At 42.4% G+C, this 27,596-nt stretch overlaps 1 protein-coding gene across 3 annotated transcripts in view; it reads left to right on the top strand.

The window, feature by feature from the left end:
• The window catches only part of LOC135104938 (thioredoxin domain-containing protein 16-like), a 428,690-nt gene extending 401,813 nt beyond the window's left edge, over positions 1 to 26,877 (top strand). The window contains exon 18 of one of the 3 annotated variants that reach the window (XM_064012732.1): positions 26,837 to 26,877. In XM_064012732.1, coding sequence (XP_063868802.1) covers positions 26,837 to 26,862 — 26 coding nt within the window. In that variant the 3' untranslated portion in view covers positions 26,863 to 26,877. Of the gene's footprint in view, positions 1 to 1,138; positions 1,489 to 23,621; positions 24,930 to 26,836 lie in introns of those variants that run through there. The other 2 variants (XM_064012729.1, XM_064012731.1) reach the window with 2 other exon arrangements.
• Positions 26,878 to 27,596: the final 719 nt, after the last annotated feature.

Raw genomic sequence — 27,596 nt, 5'->3', positions numbered from 1 at the left:
TTTACAGGCACATACTCACAGACATACACTCACTCACTCATTCATGCAAATGAAACACCATAAATGTAGTCAGCAAGACCACAGCTTTCCCTAAAACTGACTTTTGGACACATATAGAGATGGGTTAGGGGAATATATATATGAGAGTTGCCTGTGGCCCCAGAAATTGTGTTGATTTTCTGCGGTGAAACCAAATTATCTGTAGATTTATTGCAAAAATCTGTTTTCTGTATGATCTGTGGCATATCTATAAAACTACAGGTATTTTTGTAGATCTGGCAGCACTAGCCTACCTGAAAAAACAGGGACAGCCATGCAGCGAGGCGGGATGGGAAGGGAGCAGGGCAGAGGGGAAATTGGGTGGAGCATGGAGGTATGGGCCGGAAGGTATGGAATGATGCACCACCTAGGTGGCTTTAAAGTGGGTGGACAGGAGTTGCCTGTGGCCCCAGAAATTTTGTTGATTTTCTGCGACGAAACCAAATTATATGTAGATTTATTGCAAAAATTCCATTTTTTGTATGATATATGGCATATCTGTAAAACTAGCCTACCTGAGAAACAAGAACAGCCATGCAGCAAGGCGGTATGGTAAGGGAGTGGGGCAGAGGGGGAAACTGGGTGGAGCATGGAGGTATGGGGCAGAAGGTACAGAATGATGCACTACCCAGGTGGCTTAATAGTGGACGGGCACACTGATATTACTATAATGTTCAATAAATCGCAATAAAGAATGTAGGGGGCCTGGCTGAAATCTGACCCTTATATTAGAATATAACTCTTAATCTTCACTGGGGCCCACTCTTATCTTGCTGCAACAGTGGAAAATAGGTAAAAAAAAAAGATTAAGACAAAGTAGATTGCTGGGAAAGTTATAGAAACAAACAAATGTCTAGCCCACGCAACAGATGAGGACTCACTCGACTCCTCTTTTTCTCTCTCTCTCTCTCTCTCGTGTGTGTGTTTCTAGAAAATTTAATGTTTTTTATGTTCTCTCTCTCTCTCTCTCTCTCTCTCTCTCTCTCTCTCTCTCTCTCTCTCTCTCTCTCTCTCTCTCTCTCTCTCTCTCTCTCTCTCTCTCTCTCTCTCTCTCTCTCTCTCTCTCTCTCTCTCTCTCTCTCTCTCTCTCTCTCTCCAGGTGAAAGGAGCAGCAGCAAGGAACTCATCCATGAAGAACTATAGGCGTCTTCTATTTACCATGATAAATTTAAGATCACTGATGTAGTTGCACAGCCTGTGTTCTGTTTACATTTTGATCAAGATTTATCCTGATCTGAATGATCCAGATCATGATTTTAGTGAGCTGGGTCCAGAGCATAAATGTACCCAAGTTCGCTCAATCCAAGATACATTAATAAATAAATAACGATATCCTAGATTATTCCCATAACTTCTAAATGTATCATCACAAAACATTGATAGAATTATCACCTGTATCCATATTCTCGTATGGAAGATGAATGAATAAATAGAATATATCCTTAAACACACATTTGTTTCTCTTACATTTATATACTTGTGTATATTATTTCTTTTTATATGATAATATTTTGACATTGATTTTAAGTTGGAATTTTATCCAATATAAAAGTGATCAGTGTATTCTGCAATTCAAACAAGGCAAAATAAACCTTGTAATATATTATAGATGTTTGTGTTAGCATTGCAATTTGAGCAAATTTGTGCTACAATTAAATTAATCAAAGTGATGTAAAATTTCATCACATATTACATTCATATCGTACCAACACACATTAATATTAATACACCACCTGATTGTGTTAGCATCACTTGTTTTTCCCATTTGCCAAGCTGGCCCTGGCAAAGGCACTACCAACCTCTATACAGGTGAACTGATTTCACTACCACTATAACTTTTGTTTTAATGAGTTCCTACCTTTAAATACTGCCATTTCTAAAACAAGGGTAGGATCCACCAGATATAGTACAAGACTGAATGTCATGTAAATTTGTACCTTATTTTCATTTATATATTTCCACAATTTTCAAATTTTTTTTTTTTTAATACTATATTTTTCACCATAATATAAGAGCTTCCCTCAAGTGATTTGTATATGTTAGAGGACATCCACATAATATACTGGCTGTGAGGATCATCAGGCAGAACTGGGATGTGTCAAAGATAATGGTATCAAGAGTTGATGAGAGGACTACCTGGATATTTTTAAATCTGTAGAGATTCCCTGGCAGAATGAATCTAGTGAGGGTTTGATCAGATCAGTTAACTGGTCCCTGACTGTGATTGCCATCACAGTCTGGGATTCAAGATTTGCAGAACTACAGAATGTATTTTCTAAGTTACAAATGTAGTTGATGTTGAAATGGATTCCTATTTATGTCCAAATGACTAGTTACTTGGCAGAGGGTTTGGGACAGGGATGGCTGGGGGTATAAGCTGCTCCTATTGCACCAGCTGCCCTAGCCAGTTACACGGCCAGCTGCTCTTTGTGTTAGGGACAGGTGAGCAGAGACAGCAAAAATGGTGCTTAGGCAATATAGCAGCGTGGAGATGTTGCAGCAATGTGTAACTGCTGCCAAGGCCCTTGACTACCACATATGGTTGGTACCAGTGTTTCCAAATTTTGTGAACAAGATTATCATACAGGTCCACCAAAAAATTGCTGCATTTGGAGAAAAAATGTCATACACCAACATCAATTCACTAAGTATTAATTTATTAGATTAATAATTCCTGCCCATTTTGAGGCTGTTGCAAGTGCTGAAAATTGAAGGAGAAAAGATGATGAGATGAGTGGGAAAGAGACAGAAGACAGATTAGATGAAGAGAGAGTCCAGAGCAGTGGAGGGGAGACCAGACCTGGCCACTATGGTAGTTTTTTTTTTTTTTTTTTTTTTTTTATATATGCAGGAGGGACACTGACCAAGGGCAACAAAAATCCAATAAAAAAATGCCCACTGAAATGCCAGTCCCATAAAAGGGTCCAAAGCGGTAGTCAAAAATTGAAGGATAAGTGTCTTGAAACCTCAATCATGAAGGAATTCAAGTCATAGGAAGGTGGAATTACAGAAGCAGGCAGGGAGTTCCAGAGTTTACCAGAGAAAGGGTTGAATGATTGAGAATACTGGTTAACTCTTGCGTTAGAGAGGTGGACAAAATAGGGGTGAAAGAAAGAAGAAAGTCTTGTACAGCAAGGCCGCGGGAGGAGGGGAGGCATGCAGTTAGCAAGATCAGAAGAGCAGTTAGCATGAAAACAGCAGTAGAAGACATCTAGAGATGCAACAGTGCGGCAATGAGAGAGAGGCTGAAGACAGTCAGTTAGAGGAGAGGAGTTGATGAGACGAAAAGCTTTTGATTCCACCCTGTCTAGAAAAGCAGTATGAGTGGAATCCCCCCAGACATGTGAAGCATACTCCATACATGGACAGATAAAGTCCTTGTACAGAGTTAGCAGCTGGGGGGGGTGAGAAAAACTGGCGGAGACGTCTCAGAATGCCTAACTTCATAGAAGCTGTTTTAGCTAGAGATTAGATGTAAAGTTTCCAGTTCAGATTATAAGTAAAGGACAGACCAAGGATGTTCAGTGTAGAAGAGGGGGACAGTTGAGTATCATTGAAGAAGAGGGGATAGTTGTCTGGAAGGTTGTGTCGAGTTGATAGATGGAGGAATTGAGTTTTTGAGGCATTGAACAATACCAAGTTTGCTCTGCCCCAATCAGAAATTTTAGAAAGATCAGAAGTCAAGCATTCTGTGGCTTCCCTGCATGAAATGTTTACTTCCTGAAGGGTTGGACGTCTATGGAAAGACGTGGAAAACTGCAGGGTGGTATCATCAGCCTAGGAGTGGATAGGACAAGAAGTTTGGTTTAGAAGATCATTAATGAATAATAAGAAGAGAGTGGGTAACAGGACAGAACCCTGAGGAAAACCACTGTTAATAGATTTAGGAGAAGAACAGTGACCGTCTACCACAGCAGCAATAGAGTGGTCAGAAAGGAAACTCAAGATAAAGTTACAGAAGAAGGATAGAAGCCGTAGGAGGGTAGTTTGGAAATCAAAGCTTTATGCCAGACTTTATCAAAAGCTTTTGACATGTCCAAGGCAACAGCAAAAGTTTCACCAAAATCTCTAAAAGAGGATGACCAAGACTCAGTAAGGAAAGCCAGAAGATCACCAGTAGAGCGGCCTTGATGGAACCCATACTGGCGATCAGATAGAAGGTTGTGAAGTGATAGATGTTTAAGAATCTTCCTGTTGAGGATAGATTCAAAAACTTTAGATAGGCAGGAAATTAAAGCAATAGGACGGTAGTTTGAGGGATTAGAATGGTCACCCTTTTTAGGAACAGGCTGAATTTAGGCGAACTTCCAGCAAGAAAGAAAGGTAGATGTTGACAGACAGAGCTGAAAGAGTTTGACTAGGCAAGGTGCAAGCATGGAGGCATAGTTCTGGAGAACAATAGGAGGGACCCCATCAGATCCATAAGCCTTCCGTGGGTTTAGGCCAGCAAGGGCATGGAAAACATCATTGCAAAGAATTTTAATTGGTAGCATGAAGTAGTCAGAGGGTGGAGGAGAGGGAGGAACAAGCCCAGAATCGTCCAAGGTAGCGTTTTTAGCAAAGGTTTGAGTGAAGAGTTCAGCTTTAGAAATAGATGTGATAGCAGTGGTGCCATCTGGTTGAAATAAGGAGGGAAAGAAGAAGAAGCAAAGTTATTGGAGATATTTTTGGTTAGATGCCAGAAGTTATGAGGGGAGTTAGATCTTGAAAGGTTTTGACACTCTGTTAATGAAGGAGTTTTTGACTAGTTGGAGAACAGACTTGGCATGGTTCTGGGCAGAAATATAAAGTGCATGAGAATCTGGTGATGGAAGGCTTAAGTACCTTTTGTGGGCCACCTCTCTATCTTGTATAGCACGAGAGCAAGCTGTGTTAAACCAAGGTTTGGAAGCTTTAGGTCGAGAAAAAGAGTGAGGAATGTACGCCTCCATGCCAGACACTATCACCTCTGTTATGCGCGCAGCACACAAAGATGCGTATCTGACATGGAAGCAGTAGTCATTCCAAGGAAAATCAGCAAAATACCTCCTCAGGTCCCCCAACTAGCAAAACTAGGCAAAACACCAGAGGCACCTTCGTTTAGGGGGTTCTTGAGGAGGGATTGGAGCAATAGGACAAGATACAGATATGAGATTGTGATCGGAGGAGCCCAACTGAGAAGAGAGGGTGACAGCATAAGCAGAAGGATTAGAGGTCAGGAAAAGGTCAAGAATGTTGGGCGTATCTCCAAGATGGTCAGGGTTACAAGTAGGGTGTTGCACCAATTGTTCTAGGTTGTGGAGGATAGCAAAGTTGAAGGCTAGTTCACCAGGATGGTCAGTGAAAAGAGAGGAAAGCCAAAGCTGGTGGTGAACACTGAAGTCTCCAAGAATGGAGATCTCTGCAAAAGGGAAGAGGGTCAGAATGTGCTCCACTTTGGAAGTTAAGTAGTCAAAGAATTTCTTATAGTCAGAGGAGTTAGGTGAGAGGTATACAGTACAAATAAATTTAGTTTGAGAGTGACTCTGTAGTCATAGCTAGATGGTGGAGAACTCAGAAGATTCAAGAGCGTGGGCATGAGAGCAGGTTAAGTCATTGCACACATAAACGCAACATCCAGCTTTGGATCGAAAATGAGGATAGAGAAAGTAGGAGGGAACAGAAAAGGTGCTACTGTCAGTTACCTCAGACACCTGAGTTTCAGTGAGGAAAAGAAGATAAGGTTTAGAAGAGGAGAGGTGGTGTTCTACAGATTGAAAACTAGATCTTAAACCGTGAATGTTGCAGAAGTTAATGAAGAAAAAGTTGAGGGGGGTGTCAAGACACTTAGGCCATCGACAGAAAGGCAGTCCGACCTGGGGACATTTATAGTCCCCTCCCCAGATGGGGACTCCGAGGTTGGTGTAGGAGTTGCCATAATAATTTTGAAATTTTTGAGTGAAGGATATATGTGTTATTAGGTGCTTGTAGTTTTGTGTGGAGGAAGAGAGTTGTCTTTAGATGGCAGGCTGTGACTGTCCCCTTGTGTTGTCTTCACCCCACTTCCCTTTTGTTTGAAAGATTATAAAGTAATGAACAACATGACACTTTCGAATTGCCACTAACCCCTTCAGGGAGGTGTAGCAAGCAAAATTATTAAAATCTTGCTGCTTGTAATGTGTGGCAGGGGGACACGACACTTCACTCCCCAATCCCATCCCTGTTCCTGACACCCCCACTTCTTTGTTATATGCCTTCCCCCGACTCTGAGAAGTGGGTGGGTAGAGTGCATCCCTTAGTCATGGTCTGGTTGTTGGGAGATGATGATGTGTGAGTTGAGGCAAGATGAGGCTTGGAGATGTTGTGCAATTTACATTTAGAGGGCAATTAGATTCTTATGATATCATTTGTCTAGAATAGCAGTAAGCTCCTGCTGATGTTAGGTAGGAGATAAGTGTTTTTCAGAGTCTGCTTGTGATTGTAATGCCTTGTAAGTAAAAAGATACCTCCAGACAGCTCCTCAACAGTACACTCTTCCTTGTTCCTAAGAAGGATGATAGTTATTGCCCAGTCATTGATTTTAGGTAATGGAGGATGATCGTTATCCCCTACCTGTCTTGAGTGAGTTGTTAATGTCCTTAGGGCGGTGGTAATACCATCTTCAGCAGTTTGGACTTGCTTTCTGGATACTGGCAAGTACCCATGGCAAAGGAATCCAGAGAAATCACTGTGTTTAGCACACTAACAAGGCACTATCGGTGCCTTAGTCTGAAATCTGCGCCTCTCACTTTTCAGCGAATGATCAATACATTGTTTGCAGGTATGTTAAGGAACTCCATCTATGCCTACCTGGATGATGTAATCATTGTAAGCAAAACAGTTGAGTCACACCTTCAGAGTTTACATTCAGTTTTACAGCGACTGCAGGAAGCTGGCCTTCTGGTAAAACAGTCAAAATGCGAGTTCTTGAAGTCCAAGATCACCTTTTTGGGATACATTGTTGATAATGAAGAGATGCACACAGTGGACAATAAAGTGTCAGCATTCAAACACTTTCCACAAATAAAAACTACCAAAAATGTAAGAGCTTTCCTTGGATTAGCAGATTGCTATTGACCATTCATTAAAGATTTTGTTAAACTCGCATCTCCACTCAATCTGTTACTCAAAAAGGACATTTCCTTTCGTTAGTGCTGCACAAGAGCACAGCTTCCAGAATTTTAAAAACAGCTCTCACACAGGCTCCAGTTTTGGCATTCCCTGATTTTTCTCTCCTATTTGAACTCTACAGAGATGCTTCTTCTCTAGGGTTAGGTGCAGCATTAATGAAAAAGACCAATGAGGGTGAGAACCATGTGATTGCTCATGCAAGTAAGGTTCTCAACCTGGCAGAAGCAAATTATTATCACACATCAGGAGGCTCTAGCTGTTGTCTGAGCCCTTACTCACTTCTGAGATTTAATACTGATATACAAAATCTCGGTTTTCAGTGACCATATCGCTGTCACTGACCTTTTCAAGAAATCTCAGCAGGAGGTATTTGATAATCCAAGAATATTCCACTCAGTTTAAGTATTTCCTGGGATGTGTGAATGTGGTGGCTGATACCTTATCATGAAATATTCCGGTGGGTGTTGTCTCCCAAATGTCACCAGTACAAAGTTTTTCCTTTTAGGAACTAGGAGCTGAACAGCATGAACATGAGACATGGGGAAAAGTAATTTATGCTTTCCCCACCTTGCCTTCCTTACATATGCCTTTCTCACATTTTTTTTCTTTTTTAGCATCAATGTCGTATGCAAATGAGGCCTTGAAAGGGATGGATCCAAAGATCTTTTGGTTATTCTGGAGGTTTTCATCCTGATAATTCTACAGCTTGTGCACAGCCAACCTACAGCTGGACATACAGGTTCCGACAAGACCATAGCTGCTGTTTATCATGTATTTTATTGGTCTTAAATGAGAGTAAAGATCATGTTGTCCAATGCATCAGCTGTGCTAAACATAAAGGGGTAATTTCTGGCAAGGCACCCATGCTAAGATATTCACCACCTGAATAACCATGAGATGCAGTTGCATTTGACCTACTAAAGCTTCCAAAGAGTCATCAAGGCACCTAATATCTTTTAGTTTGTGTTGGTCACTTTTCCTGTTGTCACAAGGGGGATTGTTTTTCTTATATTAATATTATTAATATTAAATTAGATGATGATTTTGTTAATGTTTTTTTTTTACTTTGTTTGTTTGTGGTTGTTAAAATTAAAGGTAGCTGCCACCAGCCATGGATTTATGTGTAATATATATATATATATCTTCGTGTTGTATGGTAGCGTTTTCTTATTAATTAGCCAAGGTTTCATAAGGCACTGGAAAATCCCATGAGAAAAAGATTAATTTTATTTGATGTAAGTATCTATATACAAAACAAACGCTTCATATTATTTTTTATTAAATAAACAATGGTTTATCTAGTATATTATTCTATTATCTTAGAGTTGTGGAACCCCTATACTAGGAAAAAGTGATAAATGTCCCTTATCACTTCATGAGAAATTTTTTAAATTAATAATTTACAAGTTAATTTGAATGAGGCCAGAAGTTATCCTAATCAAGGGTTACATTAATTTTGGTATTGAGTCAATGTAAGGTTTTACAATAAAGTATGTGGTGTATCACTGCACTAATACATAATCCCAAGAGAATTTACTTATCCAATCTGAATTCTAAGTTTACATCCCGAAATTATTTTTCTTAAAACTAAATGGATAACTGGCCAGGAAATTCGCATTTTCTTCTCTTTGTTGACAAACATTTCGTTTAATGTCTAACACAAGCAATTAATGAAGTACATGAGACTTACCGTAGGTCAGTTGAAATGTGCTTCGAATTTTATGAAGCAAATCACCTCTGCTAGAAGGGAGCTTTCACATGAGATACGCTTTGCCGCTTCACGCCACCAGACTTTAAAGAGTACGACCAACCACATGAAAGTAACTGAACATTTTGCACTACTAGAAATATGTAAGCCACAAGACGCTACAGAGCGTAGGATGAGAGAGGCGGTCATGTGAAAGCTCCCTTCTAGCAGAGGTGATTTGCTTCATAAAATTCGAAGCACATTTCAACTGACCTATGGTAAGTCTCATGTACTTCATTAATTTTACGTCAGCAAATCACACCTCTGCTAGAGGTTGCTTCCCATGAGGTTTTGAAGCCATGTGGGTGTTGTACTGTAGACATGCAGAGAAGATAAATGATACAAGCAATAACTAAACTTCAATATAATAAGAAATTTACATAGCCATGGACCAGGTGACAAGAGACAACATCTCCTATGCAAAACAAAATGAACAGACTATTGAAGGACAACATCTTGGAAAGGATCGTGACTTGGGACAATCTCCTCGTCATAGAATTTGGCAAAAGTGGCAGCCCTGGACCACCCAGTCCGTGCTATGATGTGTCCAATTGGTAGAGCCATGGCTTTGGCTTTTGATGCAGCTGCAGGGCGAACACTGCCCGCTGAATACTGGCTGGAGTCTATGCCCGACAGAGAGAGCACTGTTCGAATCCATCTTGCAACAGTGTCCCTTGTTACATGCTTGTGAGGCTTGATAAAACTTAGGAATAACTTCCCATTCTCCTGATTTGCAGAATTTCTGAACTCTTCTGTCCTATCAATATACATTTTCAGAGTTTCACACACACACAATCTAATGTCTATAGAATATGCTTTAAAGGTCACAAACCACACATTGAACTTTGGCCTGCACTGTTTAATAGTTTCCCCTAACCAAACACAAACAGAATCCTGCCCAAAACTAATATTCCTCAGCAACAAACAGTGCAAAGTTTGTATTCTGGCAGCCTGCGTAAGTGCCATCAACATCATAAGCTTCAGTGTTAAGTCCTTGAAAGAGAGGGAGGACAAAGGATCCATGGCACGCAGATGCTGTAGCACCTGCTGAACATCCCAAGTTCTTGTATACCTAGGGACAGACGGCCGCAAGTTAAAAACTCCCCTTAAGAACCTGGTGACAAGAGGATGGCTTCCTGCACTGCAACCATCCACAGTAATCCTCAGGGAGGAAAGTGTACCCCTGGCAGTGTTGATTGAAGTATAACCAACACCTCTGTGGAAAGTGACAGACAGAAAATTCACAACATCAGTTACAGTGGGAGCAAAGGGATCGATGTTCCGGCTACTACAAAACTGTAGCCACCTGTTGACATGTGGCTGGTACTGCCTCACAGTCGCAGGTCTCCAGGAGGCAAGGATGATGTCCGTAACTGCCTGAGAAATGCCCCTGTCTTGCAGACGTTGCCGGATAAGAGGCAAGCCATCAGTCAGGCGTGTTGGAGAATGGGGTGTTCCTCCTCCGTCGATGGGTGACACAAGACGTGTGCCCCCCTTGGAATCACCCGTGGTTCTTTGACCAGCAAAGTGAGTAGAGTCCTCATCCAGGGCTGGGACGGCCAGAGAGGCAACACCATCCACCCCCTTTGCTGACTCTGCTCGAATTTTCTGTAGGCACCTGGCAATCAGAGCAAAGGGTGGGAAAAGGCAGATTAGTTCAAACTGTGACCAGCAGATGGAAAAGGCATCAAATTGTTCTGCATCTGGGTCAGGTTTCCAGGAGCAGAAACGAGTCACTTGAGCATTCAGTCTAGAAACAAAGAGATCAATGCTCGGAACCCCAAATACTTCAGAAAGGGCCCTGAAGAGTTCTTCATTCGCACACCACTCCCAAAGGTCACGACAAATGTCATTACACAGTGAGGACTGTGTGCCTCCCATTTCATTGACATAGTTCACTGCCGTCGTGTTATCACAAAACACCCGAACATGTCGTCCTTTGAGAAGAGATGCAAATGAGCACACTACCTGGAAGATGGCTTTGAATTCCTTTGCATTGATGTGCAAGGCAGATTCTAATAATGACCATCTCCCATTAACTTTTTGTTGATTGAGGTGGCTGCCCCAACCTAAATTCGATGCATCAGTATACAGTTCCAATTCTGTACCCTTCCAAAAAATGTCTGTTTTGCAATGCAATGTGAGATACCCACCAAAGCAAGTTCAATCTCATCTCATGAATGACCACCATCCACTTGTCAAAGTTACCTTTTGCGTCTTTCAACACAGCAATCTTAGCACGTTCTAACTGCCTGTAATGCAGTTTCCCCATCTCTGCTGCTGGAACGGCTGCAACTAATAGCCCAACAACTCTGGCCACATTCCAAATTTTGGCTCTGCCACTATGTAACAATTCCTCACAGCATTGTAGTATCTTGTGTATCCTACAATCAGGTTATGTTACTGTCATAGTCTCAGAATCTATAATGTTCCCCAGATACTCCAAGCGCTTAGTGGGGACCAAGACAGATTTGCTGTCGTTAATACAGAAACCTAACTTCTTGAGCAAGTCAACAGTGGCACGCATACTCTCACAACATCCATCAAAAGTGCTGTGACAAGTAAGAGTATCATCAGTGAAACTCGTGATGATATGTCCCTTCTAAGTACAGCAAAAACAGGTTTCACTAATTTAATGAACAGACGGGGACCATCCACAACCCCATTAGGGGGATACGTGAATTGATAAATTTTTCCTTGCCACTTGAAACACAGAAAACGTTGTTGCTCCCCAGCTATTTTAACAGAATGATAGGCGTGCCGCAAATTGACAGAGGCCATGAAGACACCACTGTTAACAAGTCGAATCGCCTGCTCAAAATTTACTAAATTTTGCCAGGTTAAGGATCATCCTAAACCCACCATCCTTCTTCCGTCTTAAGAAAATAGGGGAAAGAATTTGCCCCTCCTGTCTCTGGGTCTCCTTGATAACCCCCAGACCCAAAAGCTGTACAATTTCCTGGCAAACAATTTCCTTTTCCTTGACATTAAACACATACTCAACTTCTTCAGCAAATAAGGGACCAATGTTAGCAACATCAATATCTAAATGGCAATGCTGAACAATATCTAAAATATTTGGATCACTGGTAATGGCATGCCACTCATGTACAAAATTGTGAAGTCTGCCAGCTTGAAAAGGATGACTCACCTCAGTTACTGCCAGGGATTGTGACCCCGGCCTTGGGAGTTTTTTGTCTCAGGACCCTGCCGTGAGAAGGATTCCCGGTGCTCACTCCAGTGACCATGCATGCGTTGGCCATATTGATGAAACCTGGACATAAAACCCCTGTATGGCAGTTTCCCAGAAAAGCCCCTAAACTTGCCAGGACCAAACTTTGAGGTAGAGAGCGGTTTCCTTGGAGCAATCTTACTCCTTAACTTCTCAGACTCCTCAATGTGCTTGGCCGAGAGTGAGACATCATCCCCAAACAGAAGACAAGTCATGGGCACCTTGTCTGAACAGAGGTGAGCATACTTCTGGTTAATTTTGCGCTTGAGGATGAACCAGCGAGCCAGGTTGTTCTTGTAATTAGCATGACCCAGGAGTGCCAGGGCACCATTAAGCATGCCCACTTCCTGGGCAACATCTGGTTGGCCAGTCTGGGCGATCTTGTCAAGCACTGTGAGTGACAGTCAGAATTGTGGCAGCCTTAATAATGTCTTTTCCAACATCCTTCAAACGAAAGTCTGCCTTCTTGGCATCTGTCTTCAGTGCATCTAAAACTTGTAAGTTGCAATCCATGGGCGCTAAGGCATGACAGTTGTCTGGCCTCTTGGCTGCAGCATCCTCCAAAATCTCCTTATACTCCTCCTCTTGCAAGCCGTGAGCAAATACATGGTTAACCATATCAGCAACATGTTGGTCAGTACCATCAGACACTTCATCCACAGGACCGTAAGCCCTGGCACACTGCAGGAGAACACTGTCAGGCTGCCTGTCATCCTGTGAGACACAATCATCACTGGAAAGGTAATGCTCAGCTGGAGTAAAGCCAGAAAATCCCGTGGACATGCCCGAGGGAGGCACCACACGGCCAGCAAGGCCAATGTTTACATCAGCGGCCGCTGCGGCGTCATCAGCTCCCCGACTGGGGCCTAAGTTTCTTTCCTCCTTCAATTTCTCCATATCGCTACGTAAAGCAGCCAAAGCGTCCATCACCATGTGCCAGGGCGGCGCAGATGCCTCATCCCATGAGGTAGAAGGCAAGGAACGTGTGCTGGGAAGCAGAGTCACCGCCATCACCAGAGATGTGACCTTGGGGACTTTTGTTTTTTGCCCTGAAGAGCCTCCCGCTGAGAAGGGCTGCTCCTGGAGCTAGTCCTATGCGAGGATCCTTTCCTCACATGCCTGGCATGTGAGGAATCACCCTCCTTACTCGACCTCCATTTGCTGGTGGAACTGCCCAGGACATCCAACATGGCAGCGGTGACAGCAAGGCGGTGGTGCAGCTCAGTGTGAGAGTCGTCAGCTCCACAAGTGCATCAACAAAGCACTTCCCTCCCCGCTCCTAAACGGATCATGGATGGTGTTGCAGCCAGCCCCAAACTGGGTTACAGGCTGTAGCAAAACCTTTCCGCTCCTGAGGGATCACGGAAAGAAGGTTGCCAAACTCGCAGCTGCTGAAAACCGTCTGGACGGCATGAAGGAAACACAGCAACTGGTGGCGTGAAGCGGCAAAGTGTATCTCATGGGGAAGCGACCTCTAGCAGAGGTGTGATTTGCTGACATAAAATTATTTTATATTAGGCACAAATGGTTATTCCCATATAGACAAGGGGCTGAATCCACAACACTTAACAACAGGATAGTGACAAGCAATTGTTGCTAAACAGCATGCACAAATGCTTCGAGGTGTCGGTATCTACAATCTTTTCTTGTTGCTAATAACTACACATCCTGAGGTGTAGTAAAGGCATCACTATCTCTTATATAAATATCTATGTGCACAAATCAGCTGTAACCACACAGGCAGGTCTTCATTAGCTCTCAGGTGATCTGTTTTACTGATCACACTCATCATTGTAGGGTCAAGGAAAGGCAGTTCTCTCTATTGACATTTATTGATGAGGTAGGCATGACTGTAAGAACTGTAAACATGTTCTCAGTCTCAGTTTCTCATAAAATAACATTATACACTGATATTAAACACTTTCAACATATTACAGTATTCATTAACAATACATGCAATCAACTTGGCACTATAACAATCAGTTTTTACTACAAAATTAAAGTATTCATCTCGGTCACCATCCTGCCCATCTTTGTCTGAGCGCAACTTGGCTGTGAGTGACACCCACAGGTGACCAGTGGGTTAACCACACTCTACTAACAAGTGAGCATTGGCTTTGGTGCTTAATATAGCATTGAATACTGATACTTACACATATTACATGTCTTCATGCAAATAGAAGACTATTGAACATTTCACTTATGATTATCAAGGAATAATGATGTGAGGTACATACGCTTTACGTACAGTAACATGGCTCCCCTAAATTGTGTAACAATTTACCTTAAATTAACATTAGTATGTACCTTAAAACTAGGATTAGCACATGATATGTTTTGTTATAGTGGCTCCTTGGTGGGGATGCTCTGGTCTATTATCGTGCATCACCTAACAGCAATACTAGACTATGTATTGGCCTCTCTATGATGGTCCTGTTTGCCTTTGTGTCTTCCCTGGTAGTCAAGATTACAGTCTGACACCAGGACCTTAACCTTTCTTACTAGGCCATCATGATCAGGAGATACTTCTGTTACTCTTCCCAGCTTCCCAGTGTCATTTACACTGAGATTCCTCTTTGGTGTTGTCCACTTATTTCTAAGTTGTAGAAATTGCACATACTCCTTTCTCCACCTGGACCAAAACTGGTTGGCTAGGTATTGTGCTCTGCACCATCTCTTTATGCAATACAGGTCCTTCTTAATAAAAATGCTTGGAGGAAGCAGTACTACTATTGTTTTCACAGTTAACAAATTACTGAGTGTCAGTGGTGTGGGACTTTCTGGGGAGTTAAGATGATCCACAGTTAGGGGATGACCATTAACTATATTTTCAGCTTCAACTAAGAAGGTTCTCAGATCTTGGTCATCTAACTGGGTGCCATGCTGATCAAGTAACATAGAGAGTACATTTCTCACTGTGCATATCTGCCTCTCCCAAACATCTCCCATGTGACTGGCATTGGGTACATTCATGTTAAATACAATCCAGTCACACTGGTCTTTCATGAGTCTTTGTCTGACTTTATTGTTATTTATGTCTTTCAAGCATTTCTCATACTCTGATTTGCCTCCTACAAAGTTAGTTCCTTGGTCACATCTCAATTGTCTTACAGGCCCTCTTCGTCCTACAAAGCGACAATATGCACTCAGGAAGGAACTTGTATCCATGCTGTTGGCTGTCTCTGTGTGCATGGCTCTACATACCATGCAAGTAAAGAGCACTCCATATCTTTTAAGCTCTTTACCCCCCTCTTTGACATAGAAAGGGCCAAAGAAATCTTCTTCTGAGTATGTAAAAAGAGGTGATGGTTCTAGTCTGTCAATGGGTAGGTCTGCCATCTTCTGTCCCTGTGTTGTACTTCTAACTTTACGACAGATAATGCACTTTGAAATATGCCTTGATAATAGGGATGATCCTCCTACTATCCAGTATCCACATGACCTGATTTCATTTAAAGTTATGCCCCTGCCTTGATGATTTGTTCCTTTGTGGTGATGGCATATTATCAGCTGGGTTATGTGCGATGTTTTGGGAAGGATGACTGAATGTTTAGATTCATCTGTCAGGTTAGAAAGCTTTAATCTTCCTCCTACCCTCATGATACCATTTTTATCAGTGAAGGGATCTGACTTATAGAGGGAATTGATCTTGTCTATCACTTTTGCTTCTTTGCCATTGTCCCCTTTAATTAAAGAATTATGGTTAGCAGCTGATTCCAGTACATTTATCTCTCCTTGGAATGCCTTTGCTTGCAGTTGTTTTATAATTTCATTTTCAGCTTCTGACCCTTCTGCTACATTCACTGGCTCATATGTGTCTGCTTTTACTTTAGTAGTGCCATCACCTTTTTCTTTGAAGTTGTTCAGAAACTTGAGGCATACAGCAACTGCCCTCTTTGCTTTGAACCAATCAGAAAAACTCAAGTCTTTCTAGTATATCTGTGGGCTGTTGAGTACCTACAGCATGGCATATGACTTTCTTCACTTCAGGGTCATTTTCATTTATGACCTTGTACTGAAGATGGCTATCCATTTTACTATGTTGCCAAAGGAATTCTGGGCCATTCCACCAGACCTTGCTATTACACAATTCATCTGCTGTCATGCCTCTAGATGCATGATCTGCTGTGTTATACTGTGTCTCTACAAATTTCCAGTGATCTGGTGAAGTCTGATCTCTAATTGTTTATACTCTATTTGCAACATATACATGTCTGTCCAAAATACTTCTTCCACGTTATTATACTCAAGTTCTCCCTTTAGGAGTTTATGGATTCTAACCGACACCACTGCTGCTGCTAGTGGGAATTGTCATGGTTTTTTAGAGGTTTGACATGTGACTTTGCCATTACTAATGCACAATGAATTTGGCCAGTCCTGCTAATTAATCTAATATATGAACTCTGGCTATATCGCTCTTAGCAGGCATCTGAAAAGTGATGGAGTTCAACCTTTTCTACTTCCCCAAAGTCATCAGGTTTGTAACATCTAGGTACTTTTAGCTGGTCTAGTTTGTGCAGCTCATCTTTCCATTTTATTCATTTAGGTTTGGCATAATCTGGCACCTCATCATCCTATTCAACTGCATTCTTGCATAGTTCTTGTAAAATTTGCTTTCCAGTCAGTATGAGAGGTGACACTAGACCTAATGGATCATATATAGAGCTCACTGTTGACAGAATACCTCTCCTGGTGAATGGCTTGTTTTTCAGCTTTATTCTGAATTGAAATGTGTCAGATTCTATGCACCACTCAACTCCCAAAGTTCTTTCTATAGGCAGTGTATCTTCATTCTTACTAAAATCCAAACTTTTAATTCTATCTGCTCTCTCGTTAGGAGAAATTGCAGCTAATACATATTTGCTGTTTGACAAGAATTTATGAAGGTTAAAACTTCCCTTGTAGCATAATTCTTTGCTCTGGTGAATAAGAGTGACAGCTTCATCCATTGTAGCTACTGACTTCAAACCATCATCAACATAAAAGTTATTTCTTACAAACTTGGCTGCATCAGATCCACACTCGTAGTCATCTGCAGCTTTCTTAAGTGCAAAGTTGGCTACAATTGGAGATGATGTAGTCCCAAACAGGTGAGCTGTCATCCTGTATTCAGCTATTTCATTATTAAGGTCACCATTTTTCCACCAAAGGAATCTTAAAATGTCTATATGTTCTGGGTTGACCTTCACTTGATGGTACATTGCTTCTATATCACATACAAGTGCAATGCTCTCTTGCCTCAACCTACACAACGCTCGAACAAGTTTGTTGGTAAGGTCTGGGCCTTGTAACAGGTGACTGTTTAGTGACTGGTTCCTGTAGTTTGCACTGCAGTCAAATACAACTCTCAACTTCTTTGGCTTTCTCGGATGATAGACTCCATGATGTGGAATGTACCAGACCTTACCATCATTCCTAACTAAATCCTTTGTTGGTACAACCTGTGCATAACCTTTTGTAATCATATCATCCATAAACACTTTGTAATCACCTTTGTGTTGATTATCCTTCTCAAGTTTAGCTCTTAACTTATTGAGTCTCTGCTCTGCTAATAGTTTGTTGTTTGGAAGCTTGACATTATCATCTTTAAGAGGAAGGGGCAACTCATAATGGCCATCCTTCAGCTGATGTACTCCTTTCATCTTACTCATAAACCTTTTATCTTCATATGATAATGGAGTGTCAGCTGACTTTCTATCACTGAAGTCAAGGTCAAACATATCTGTCACTTGAGAAGAATTAATCATCTCTTTGGTTTTAGTAGGAACCACTAAGAAATTAACCCTCTTTTCTTCATTGATTTCTACTTCTTGTGTCACTGTTTTGTAGACTACCACTGTATCCTCCACTGGACTTGTATGAGGAGAGATTCTACCAATGATCCCCCAACCTGGTTCTGTCCTATTCCTGTGTGCATAGGGATACTTCTTACTATCACTTGCTATTTGCTCTTCTGCCATAATGGCTTCTGCACAATCAAGACCAATGAGGAGTCCTATGTCACCTTTTGGATCATAATTCATTAGTGTGTCAGAGATTGCCTTTAAGTGGGGCCAGTTACAAGCAGTCTCGGGCCTTGGTATCTGACTCCATCCAGCTGAAATGTTTTCTGTTGAATATGCTGAAGGGATTATTATTTCCACTTCTTCATTATAACCTCTCACTTTAAACCCATGAATTTTGGTAGAATCAGTGATTTGTTTCCCACTTATTGTTTGGATATTAAGTGACAATGATGGCCCACTAAGTCCCAGTTTATTCAGAATGCTTTCCTTGATGAATGAAGCATCAGACTGCTCATCCAGCAGGGCATACACTAAAACTTTATTCTCTTCATTACTAACATGATGTAACCATACAGGAACTATCATGGTGTGCATGTCATATGTCACTGACTTTATTTGCTACTACTGTTGTGGGTTTATCACTTTTAGGCTGAGTTGCTTGTTCTGGTACCCTTTGGCTCTCAGTTCTTGTCATGTCATCATTGTGAAGAGCTGTGGGATGTTATCTCTGACATACTTTACAAACTTTCCTTCTTCTACAATCCTTTCCTTTGTGACCCATTTTTAAATATCCTGTACATAACCATCTTTCTTTAGCAAATGTGTACCTGGTATTACTGTTAAGTTTGTCAAATTCCTTGAAATCATCTAGATCATGATCCTTTATACAGTAGTGACAGAACTGTCCTTTCCTTTCCTGCTCCTTGAGATACTGTTTGTTGGCTTGTACATGTACTTTACTTTGGAATGAGCACATTGGTTTTTCCTCAATTGATTTAGCCATGAAAGTTCTACTCCCTCTATTTTTTTGTCATGGTGTTTGATTCCCTTGGTTTCCAATTGGCTGCTTTTGTTTGAGTTTTGATCCAGTCATTTTCTTCCCTATTTATTGAATCCCAGGAAACAAAAGGATTGCTTGCTCCTTTTGCTTCCTTCTGGATAAATTCACATAACATTTCAAAGGGTGTGTGGTGCTCTTCATCACTACTAGGAGTGTTGCTATTTCTGTTAGTATCAAGATATGTCATTACTTGCTTTCTCCAGCCATGAACAATATGATCAGGGAGTTTTGCTAGCACCTTTCTCTGCTCTCTTGGGTCGTTCAGAAATAACCAATGAGAAGTGGGTTTCATTGCAGCTAGACAGCACTTTAAAAAATCTGAGAATGCTGTTAATGCTGGACCATTATGCTGAGAGACTGGTAGCCAATTCATTAACTTTTTTGTGTAAGCATCAGCTATGATACTTTTGTTTCCAAATCTATCCCTAAGAATTTTCTTTGCTTTGCCCATAGTCAGCATCAGAGTTAAAGTGCATTAACATTTTAATAGCATCCTTTGCCTCACCAGTTGTATACTTGTTTAAGTAGGCAAGTCTCTCTCTACTAATAGGAGTTCTAGATTCTACATAAGTTTTAAAGTTTTTCATCCAACTTGGAAACTCCATGGGTTCTCCACCAAAAATGTTAGGTTCTATTGGAAGGAGGCTCCACTTGGGATCAGGTATTGTACTGAGAAGATCACAGTATGGCCTTTGATTAAGTTTTCTTTGATTAGAAATATAAAATTTATTGTTAATTAATTAAGATTGTAATTTGTTTGCATTATGGTATCGCTAAATTGTACTATTTACCTGTATATTTAACATCTTATGTATTTCGCTTCCTGTAATTGCGCATGTCGTTGTTCTTTTGTGTAGATTGTAACCTGGTAGTTGGATGACATTTCGAATGCAATCTTGCTTCCCCTGTAGCCGCCTGGGCTGCCTTTCATTTCACTTTGGAAATCTGTTTGTTGAGGTGGTGGCGTTGTGTGTGTGTCTGGGTTTGTAGGGAACCAGCTCCATGTCCCAGCTGCAGGGAAACTAGTACGTGGGTGTTGGCACAAGGATTGCAGTGGCTCAGGTGTGCGGCAGGAATTTTGGTTGAGTTTAACGAGTTTGTAAGCACTTTGTCCCCTCACCACCAGAGCGCACTGCTTCACGCCACCCGCAGCCCACTGCACTGTGTTTACTCAGTGACTCAGTCCCACGTGCGCACTGTTTATCGCCTGACGCCTTCATCATGCCTAAAGTTGTAGAAAAGAGGAAGCGTGTTGTGCTTACACTTAAGCAGCTGATCAGCTGCTGATTAAGATCAGCTGATCTTTGTTATGGTAAGATGCGTGAGTGTAGGGTGGTGATTGTGGACATAATTTCACTTCTATTCAAGTATCTGGCAATATTCAAGTATCCGGCATGTCGGCGGTCCCGTTGATGCCAGATAAGAGGGATTTTACTTCGGCAAAATCACCTATCCGCTGGGCGGACATTTCCCATGAGAGAGAGTGCGTCACGCGCTGCCGTCAGTTGTTTGCTGATCGCCGCGTCGGGCAGACACGGTCATTCTGGGTCATACGGACTCCCAAGTTTTTGCTGTTTTCTTTCAGATAAGGCCACGATACTTGTTACGCAGGTACAGTGCCTTCAACTTCGTTACCCGTTTTTGGGGCGAGTTGTATTATTGGTATATCGGTCTCCACTGACGATGGAACTGTGAGGGAAGCTTACGGCTTTGTTCTCCTTATCGCAGTGCGGCAGCCATGTCGGAGTCTGGTGAAGCGTCCTCTGCCTCTCGATCCCCTTCCCCTCCTGCCCCACCTGGGTCCACTGTTCGCCCTCAAGATGACGACGACAGGCACAGGGATCATTCATCTTGTCGCTTGAGTGGGAGGCATGGTTGCGTGAGATTACGTAACAGTGCTGACGCACGTGGTTCCCGCGGCACTTCTCCTGCTCCTCCCCCTTGGTCAGTTGTGTTGGACGCCTTGGCTGATTTGCGGGGTGAAGTGGAGGCCTTGAAGGCAGACAGACGGCAACTACCACCCCCTACTGGGTCGGCGCAGGTGACTGTGGAGGACAGTACTCTGGGGGGCTGGGGTTTGTCGCCTCCTTGTTCTGCCACTTTTTCTGGTTTCTCGGCCAGGATGAGTGAGGATGAGGCAGTGTCGATGCCTGCCGCCCCTGCTGACAGCACCTTAATTCAGGGCACTAAGGCCTTTGGTCCTTCTGACACGGTGGTTGCTGACATTGACAATAGAGTGGCAGAGATGGTAAACTTTCTCTTTGATAATGGTATGAGAGAGGAGGACTACAAGGCCATGTGTGAGGACGATGTTGTCAAGAGGCCTAATAACTGCCATGCTCTTGCGCCTGTGGAATGCAACCCACAGGTGTTGGAGGCCCTGAAGCTGGATGCCAGGAAGACAGACTTCCGCTTGAAGGAGGTAAATAAGGACATCCTGCGGGCTTCAACCATTATCACCAAATCCTTAGTGGCACTGGATGATTTGGCTGAACAGGAAGGTAACCCCAAGTTGGCACATGAGGTGAGCATGCTAAATGGTGCATTGGCATTGCTAGGCAATGCCAATCACAGGAACAATTTGGCCAGGCGTTTTGTCATGAAACGCGAGATAAACTATAAATATGCTCATCTTTGTTCAGATAAGGTGCCAATTACTCGCTTTCTGTTCGGTGACGATGTGTCCCAGTCTGCCAGACAAATTGAGGAAGCGGAGAAACTGCGGAGTAAGTTCTCGCAGAAAAAGCCTGCCTTTACTAGCAAGTTCGCAGGTAAACGCCCTGGTGGATATTGGAACAAGCCTGCTAGTAGGGGATATTACGCCAGGTTCCAACCCTACGGGCAACAGGGGTATGGCTCCAGGGCTGCCCCACGACTGCCTTCCACTCGTCAGGATGTGGAGCCAAAAAACTCCAAGGGACGGGGCGGCCGCAGCAGGCAGCCCCAGTAAACTTACAGGCAAGTGCATGTTTTGAAGCTGGCAGACTACACTCTTTCCTGCATGAGTGGCGTAAAATTACCAGTGACCCTGTCATTTTGGATATTGTTCAGCATTGCCACCTTGATATTGATGTCGATAGTGTTCATCCTTTATTTTTTAATGATTTGGAATACAGGTTCAACACTGTGCAACAGGGGATAATTTCTGGAGAGATCAAAAAACTTTTACAGCTTAAAGTCATTAAAGTCACACACAAACAAACTCAGCAGGTTATCTCTCCTATTTTTTTGCGAGAAAAGAAAAACGGGGAATTTCGCCTGGTTCTTAACTTGGAGAGGTTAAACAAATACATACCATATAAACATTTTAAAATGGAAAATTTTGAACAGGCCATTAGGCTCATCAACCAGGGTGATTTTTTGGCTTCTGTCGATCTCAGGCATGCTTATTATTGTTAGGGTTGCAGATGAGCAACAACGATTTTTATGTTTTACATGGCAAGGTGTTATCTATCAATTCACCTGCCTCCCTAATGGCATTTCTGAGGGACCTCGGCTTTTCACCAAACTGATGAAGCCAATATTTGCTACTCTAAGGCAGGAAGGATACACTATCACCAGCTTTATAGATGACACATTAATTTGCAGTAACTCTTACTCAGGATGTCTTCAGGCGATTCAGGCCACCATTTCTCTGTTGCAGAGGTTAGGCTTTTGTATCAATATGGAGAAGTCTGTTCTCACCCCCACACAATGTATTGAATACCTAGGCAATGTTATTAACACCAAGTTCATGACTGCCTCTTTACCTGAGCGTAGACTAATCAAAATTCGCCAAGGATGTGCAGAACTTTTGTGTAAAGATGTTGCCCCCATTCGAGAGGTGGCCAGGGTGATCGGCCTCATGGTGGCTGCGATCCCAGCAGTGGAGTTAGGTAAACTTCACTACAGGAAGTTGGAGGGGGGAAAAATTGCCGCTTTGAAACAGGAGTATGGTAATTTTGACAGGCCTTTGAATATTACTGCAGACATGAAACTAGACCTTTCCTGGTGGTTAGACAATGTGGACAGACACCACAGACACATTTTTAGGCCAGGTACTGACATCGATTTATTTACTGATGCCTCCAGCCTTGGTTGGGGGGGTCATTTGGGGTGTCAGATTACAAGTGGTACTTGGTCCCTGGATGAAAAGGAGCTTCACATTAACATCCTGGAGATGAAAGCCATTCTATTCTCTTTGCAAGCATTTGAACATGAGCTGGAAGGTAGACATGTTAGAGTTTTTTGTGATAATACCACTGCCATAAACTATGTCAATGAAATGGGAGGCACAAAGTCCAAGTCCTGTAATGATGTTGCTACCCAGATTTGGGATTGGTGTCTGGAACATGACTCATGGGTTACATGCTCGCACATACCGGGGAAGGACAACACCTTGGCTGATGTAGCCTCTCGCAAGATTAATGACAGACATGAGTGGAAACTCGACTCACACATTTTTACTACCTTGTGTAATGTTTTTGGGACACCGTCCATTGATTTATTTGCCTCAAGGCTTAACAAACAGGTTAATACATTCTGTTCGTGGTTGCCAGATCCGGAGGCTAAATATTTTGATGCTTTTTCCTTAGACTGGTCAAACTTTGATTTGTCTTACATTTTCCCCCCATTCTCATTAATTGCTAGGTGCCTTCAGAAGTTACGTGCGGAGCAAGCACGAGGCTGGATGGTGGTTCCTCTGTGGCCGTCCCAGTTTTGGATGGGCATGCTGCTCCAGTTGCTAATAGACTTCCCACGTTTGATAACGAACAGGAGGAATGTTCTAACACACCCGTCCACAACAGATCCACACCCCATCATGTCCCACACGAGGCTCATGGCATGCCTTCTGTCAGGGAAAACTTGCAGAAACGAGGAGTTTCGCCAGCTGCTGCGGACATCATACTTGTCTCCTGGAAACCAGGTACTGAGACGCAATACCGCCCACATGTCCAGAGGTGGTCGTTGTTTTGTGGTAGACGGAATGTCGATCCCACTTCTCCAACTGTAGGTCACATTGTAAATTTTTTGATGGAAACCTTTGACAGGGGTGTGGGTTATGAGTGTGTGAACACTGCGAGGGGTGCCCTGTCTTCTCTCGGCATTGTGGTGGACGGATGCAGGGCAGGAAATCACCCTTTGGTCATCCGATTCATGAGAGGGGTTTTCAATCTTAGAACTCCTCAGCCCAGGTACACTGACACTTGGGACGTCCAACCTGTCTTAGAGAAACTAAGGTCCATGTTCCCCTTACATGCATTAACCCTTAAAGAATTAACGCTAAAATTGGTTATGATGATGGCCTTAAGTCAAGCTGCCAGAATTCAAACTTTACAACTACTGTTAATCAGAGACATGCTCATTAATGAACACTCCATTTCAGTACAGTTGGGGGGCACTCTTAAACAATCCAGACCAAATTTTAACATCAACAGGGTCACATTCCATCGTTACCCTAAGGATCCACGATTATGTGTCTGTAGCACTCTCCTGAGGTACATTGATGTGACTAAAGAGCTTAGACAGGATGAGATGCACACTGATGCCAGGCTCCTCATTAGCTTCATAAAACCCCACAAATCAGTTTCCAAAGACACTATTGCCCGTTGGGTCAGGACCATTCTCCGCATGTCCGGCATAGACATCTCAAAGTTTTCCGCTGGTAGTGTGCGGCCAGCAGCAGCTTCAAAAGCTGGAGTGGCGGCTGTCCCTGTCGCATGCATTATGGCTAAGGCGGGCTGGTCTAGGGAATCTACCTTTGCAAAATATTATAATAAGAACATTGTGGCTGCTTCTGACCTCTTTCAGGATGCAGTGCTAGAATAAGACATGATTTGGGTTTGTTGCTGCACTCCAGTGTTGCAGTACACGGATATTTTAAGTATTTAGTATCTAGTACCTTAGGTTTACCTTATGATGTGAACTGTTACCATATTTCAACATTGTTTGTAGATTGGATTAAGTTGGATGCAATGTACCTTGTTTTATACACCAATTGTATGATTGTCTCATGTACAAGATCCTTCCATGGAATAATAGTTATAGTACTGTTCCTTGTGGGGCATTTCCTTTTCCTCTCTACTATTGCATCCTCCCTCGTCATCCACATGGCTTCAAAGCCTCATGGGAAATGTCCGCCCAGCGGATAGGTGATTTTGCCGAAGTAAAATTTACAAAGTACACGAGACTTACCGTAGGTCAGTTGAAGTGTACTTCTAATTTTTCGAGGCAAATCACCTCTGCTGGTGCAGAGATTTCACATGCCCTCCTCTCCCTCCCTACCTTAAGCTCTACAGGTTACTTAATTTCCTAATTGGTTCATCATGTGGATGTCGAATCCTTGCTTTAAAGTCTGCCGGCAGCGCGTGACGCACTCTCTCTCATGTGAAATCTCCGCACCAGCAGAGGTGATTTGCCTCGAAAAATTAGAAGTACACTTCAACTGACCTACGGTAAGTCTCGTGTACTTTGTTAATTTTACTGTATTTGAATCACAAACGTTACGTTTTGTACAGAGCATAGAGAACGGAGGTGTACATCTCACTTAAGCCTAAATTTCACTTAAAACAATGGTGTCCAAGTGGAATAGAACAGCTCCAGTGTGGCAGTACAATGAACAGACATTGTCTGCTGTCGTTGTATGTTTGGTGTGTAAAGATAAGCTGAAGTACAGTGGAAGTACATCAAACATGATGAAATACCTGTGCACCAGGCATCCCATTGAATATGCAGAGTTCAAGGAGGATGCAGATATGGAAATTGCTGCCAAACATCCCAGACCATCCACCTCTGCTCAACCAGTACTGACTGAGGCCATCATTAGGGCTCAGCCCTATAAGAATGACTCAAATAAAAAGAAAGAACTTGATGCTCTGGTTGTCAGGATGATAGTGGAAGACTTACAACCACTATCTGTTGTTGAAGACAAGGGGTTCAAGAGATTAGTAAATGGACTCAATCCCAGATATGACTTGGCAAGCCACAGAGAGATAGGTAGGACTCTTTTACTTTCTGTTTACAATAGAGAAGTAGAGAGAGTCCGTCAAGAGCTGGAGAAAGTTAGACGTATTGCTTTAACAACAAACATATAATGGACATCCCGACAAAAAAGCATTCATCACAGTGACAGCTCACTACATATCCCTAGAGTGAGTCCTCAAGTCTGCTGTGCTTGATACTGTTTGTATGGTTAAGTCCCATACAACAGATAATATTGCAGAAAAGATAAAAATTGTCTACAATAAATGGAACATTTTAGATAAAATTCACTCAATTGTGACTGACAATGCTGCTAACATGACTGTAGCAATAAAACAAATGAATGTTTGCCATATCCCATGCTTTGCACACACTTTGAATCTAGTTGTTCAGGACTAAATTAAGAACACTGAGGATGTCCAGAAGCTAAAAGAAAAAATGAAGACGATTGTAATTTTTTTTTCCATTACAGCGTCAAGGCTTCTGATAAGCTCATGCAGATTCAAGAGCAGTACAAAAAGCCTTCAAAAAAACTAAATGTAATTCTACATACTACATGATGGAACAATATTTAGAGCATTATGATGACCATGTGATATACACTCTCTGCTATCTGGGGAAAACTAATATGTGTCTATCTAATGAGGAGCTTGTAATAATCTCTGCCAGTATTCTAGATGAGCCCTGGAACTGCTACATACTAGTGGTAACCATCTGAGCAGCATGCTGGTGGCTCCAAGACTTGGTACTCGCAATGCTCTCTCTAAACAATTCCCCACAGAACCGATTCTGGAACTGGCTCTGCCTACTAACTGTCTGAGCAGCGTGCAGGCGGTTCCAAGACTCTGGTACTCACCCCACGCGCTCTACACAATTCTCCGCAGAACTGGTTCCGCAGCATATTCTATAATGGCTGAAGCTCCAAAGAGAACGAGAAGGCCACGCTTCACCAACAAAGAAGCCTTAATGTTGGGTGAAGAAGTGGAGAGTCCTGCTAAGGTGATCCTAGGATGACTTGGTAACAAGATCACCACTGAAAAGGAAAACAAGGCCTGGGAGGAGGTGACTAAGTGTGTTAATGATGTCACCAAATTTGGAAGAACAACAGGCGAGGTCCGGAGGAAATTTAAGGACCTCCGGACCCATGTCAAGAGCAAGGCTGCTGCAGAACAGCGTCACGCTGCAGGCACTGGTGAGTTAATCGGTTATGCTTATCACATTTTCATTAGCATAGTTGCAAACCTACTCTAGCATGGTGTGGTTGACACAGAAGAGGGATAGAGAGCTATCTGGATGGAATTATTGTGATATTACCATAAATGGTGTGATGTCCTGCTGCAAGTGAGTGAAATCATGGCTTATGTTTCCAGCAGACACACAGTAGGGTATTCTTTTACTCTTTCACCAGTCTCAACATGGCTTTTCTTACTCTTCTCATCAGATAGTTTGTCATTCCAGAGTATTTGAACCCCACATATACTAACTGCAAATTAATTATAATAATGATAGCAATTGTTAAATGGCTATCTGTATGTATTTTTAGAGGAGTAAGGTTATTTTAGCTATTTTAGGTTTGTCTTTGGTTAGGTTATATTATTTTGGTTTTGCTAAATTGCTTTGAATCACATCAGGTTTCATTAGCAT

The sequence above is a fragment of the Scylla paramamosain genome, chromosome 11, assembly GCF_035594125.1.
Source record: "Scylla paramamosain isolate STU-SP2022 chromosome 11, ASM3559412v1, whole genome shotgun sequence".
Taxonomy (NCBI): Eukaryota; Metazoa; Arthropoda; class Malacostraca; order Decapoda; family Portunidae; genus Scylla; species Scylla paramamosain.
Note: the sequence above shows the minus strand (reverse complement) of the source record. Positions and strands in the feature narration are given on the sequence as shown.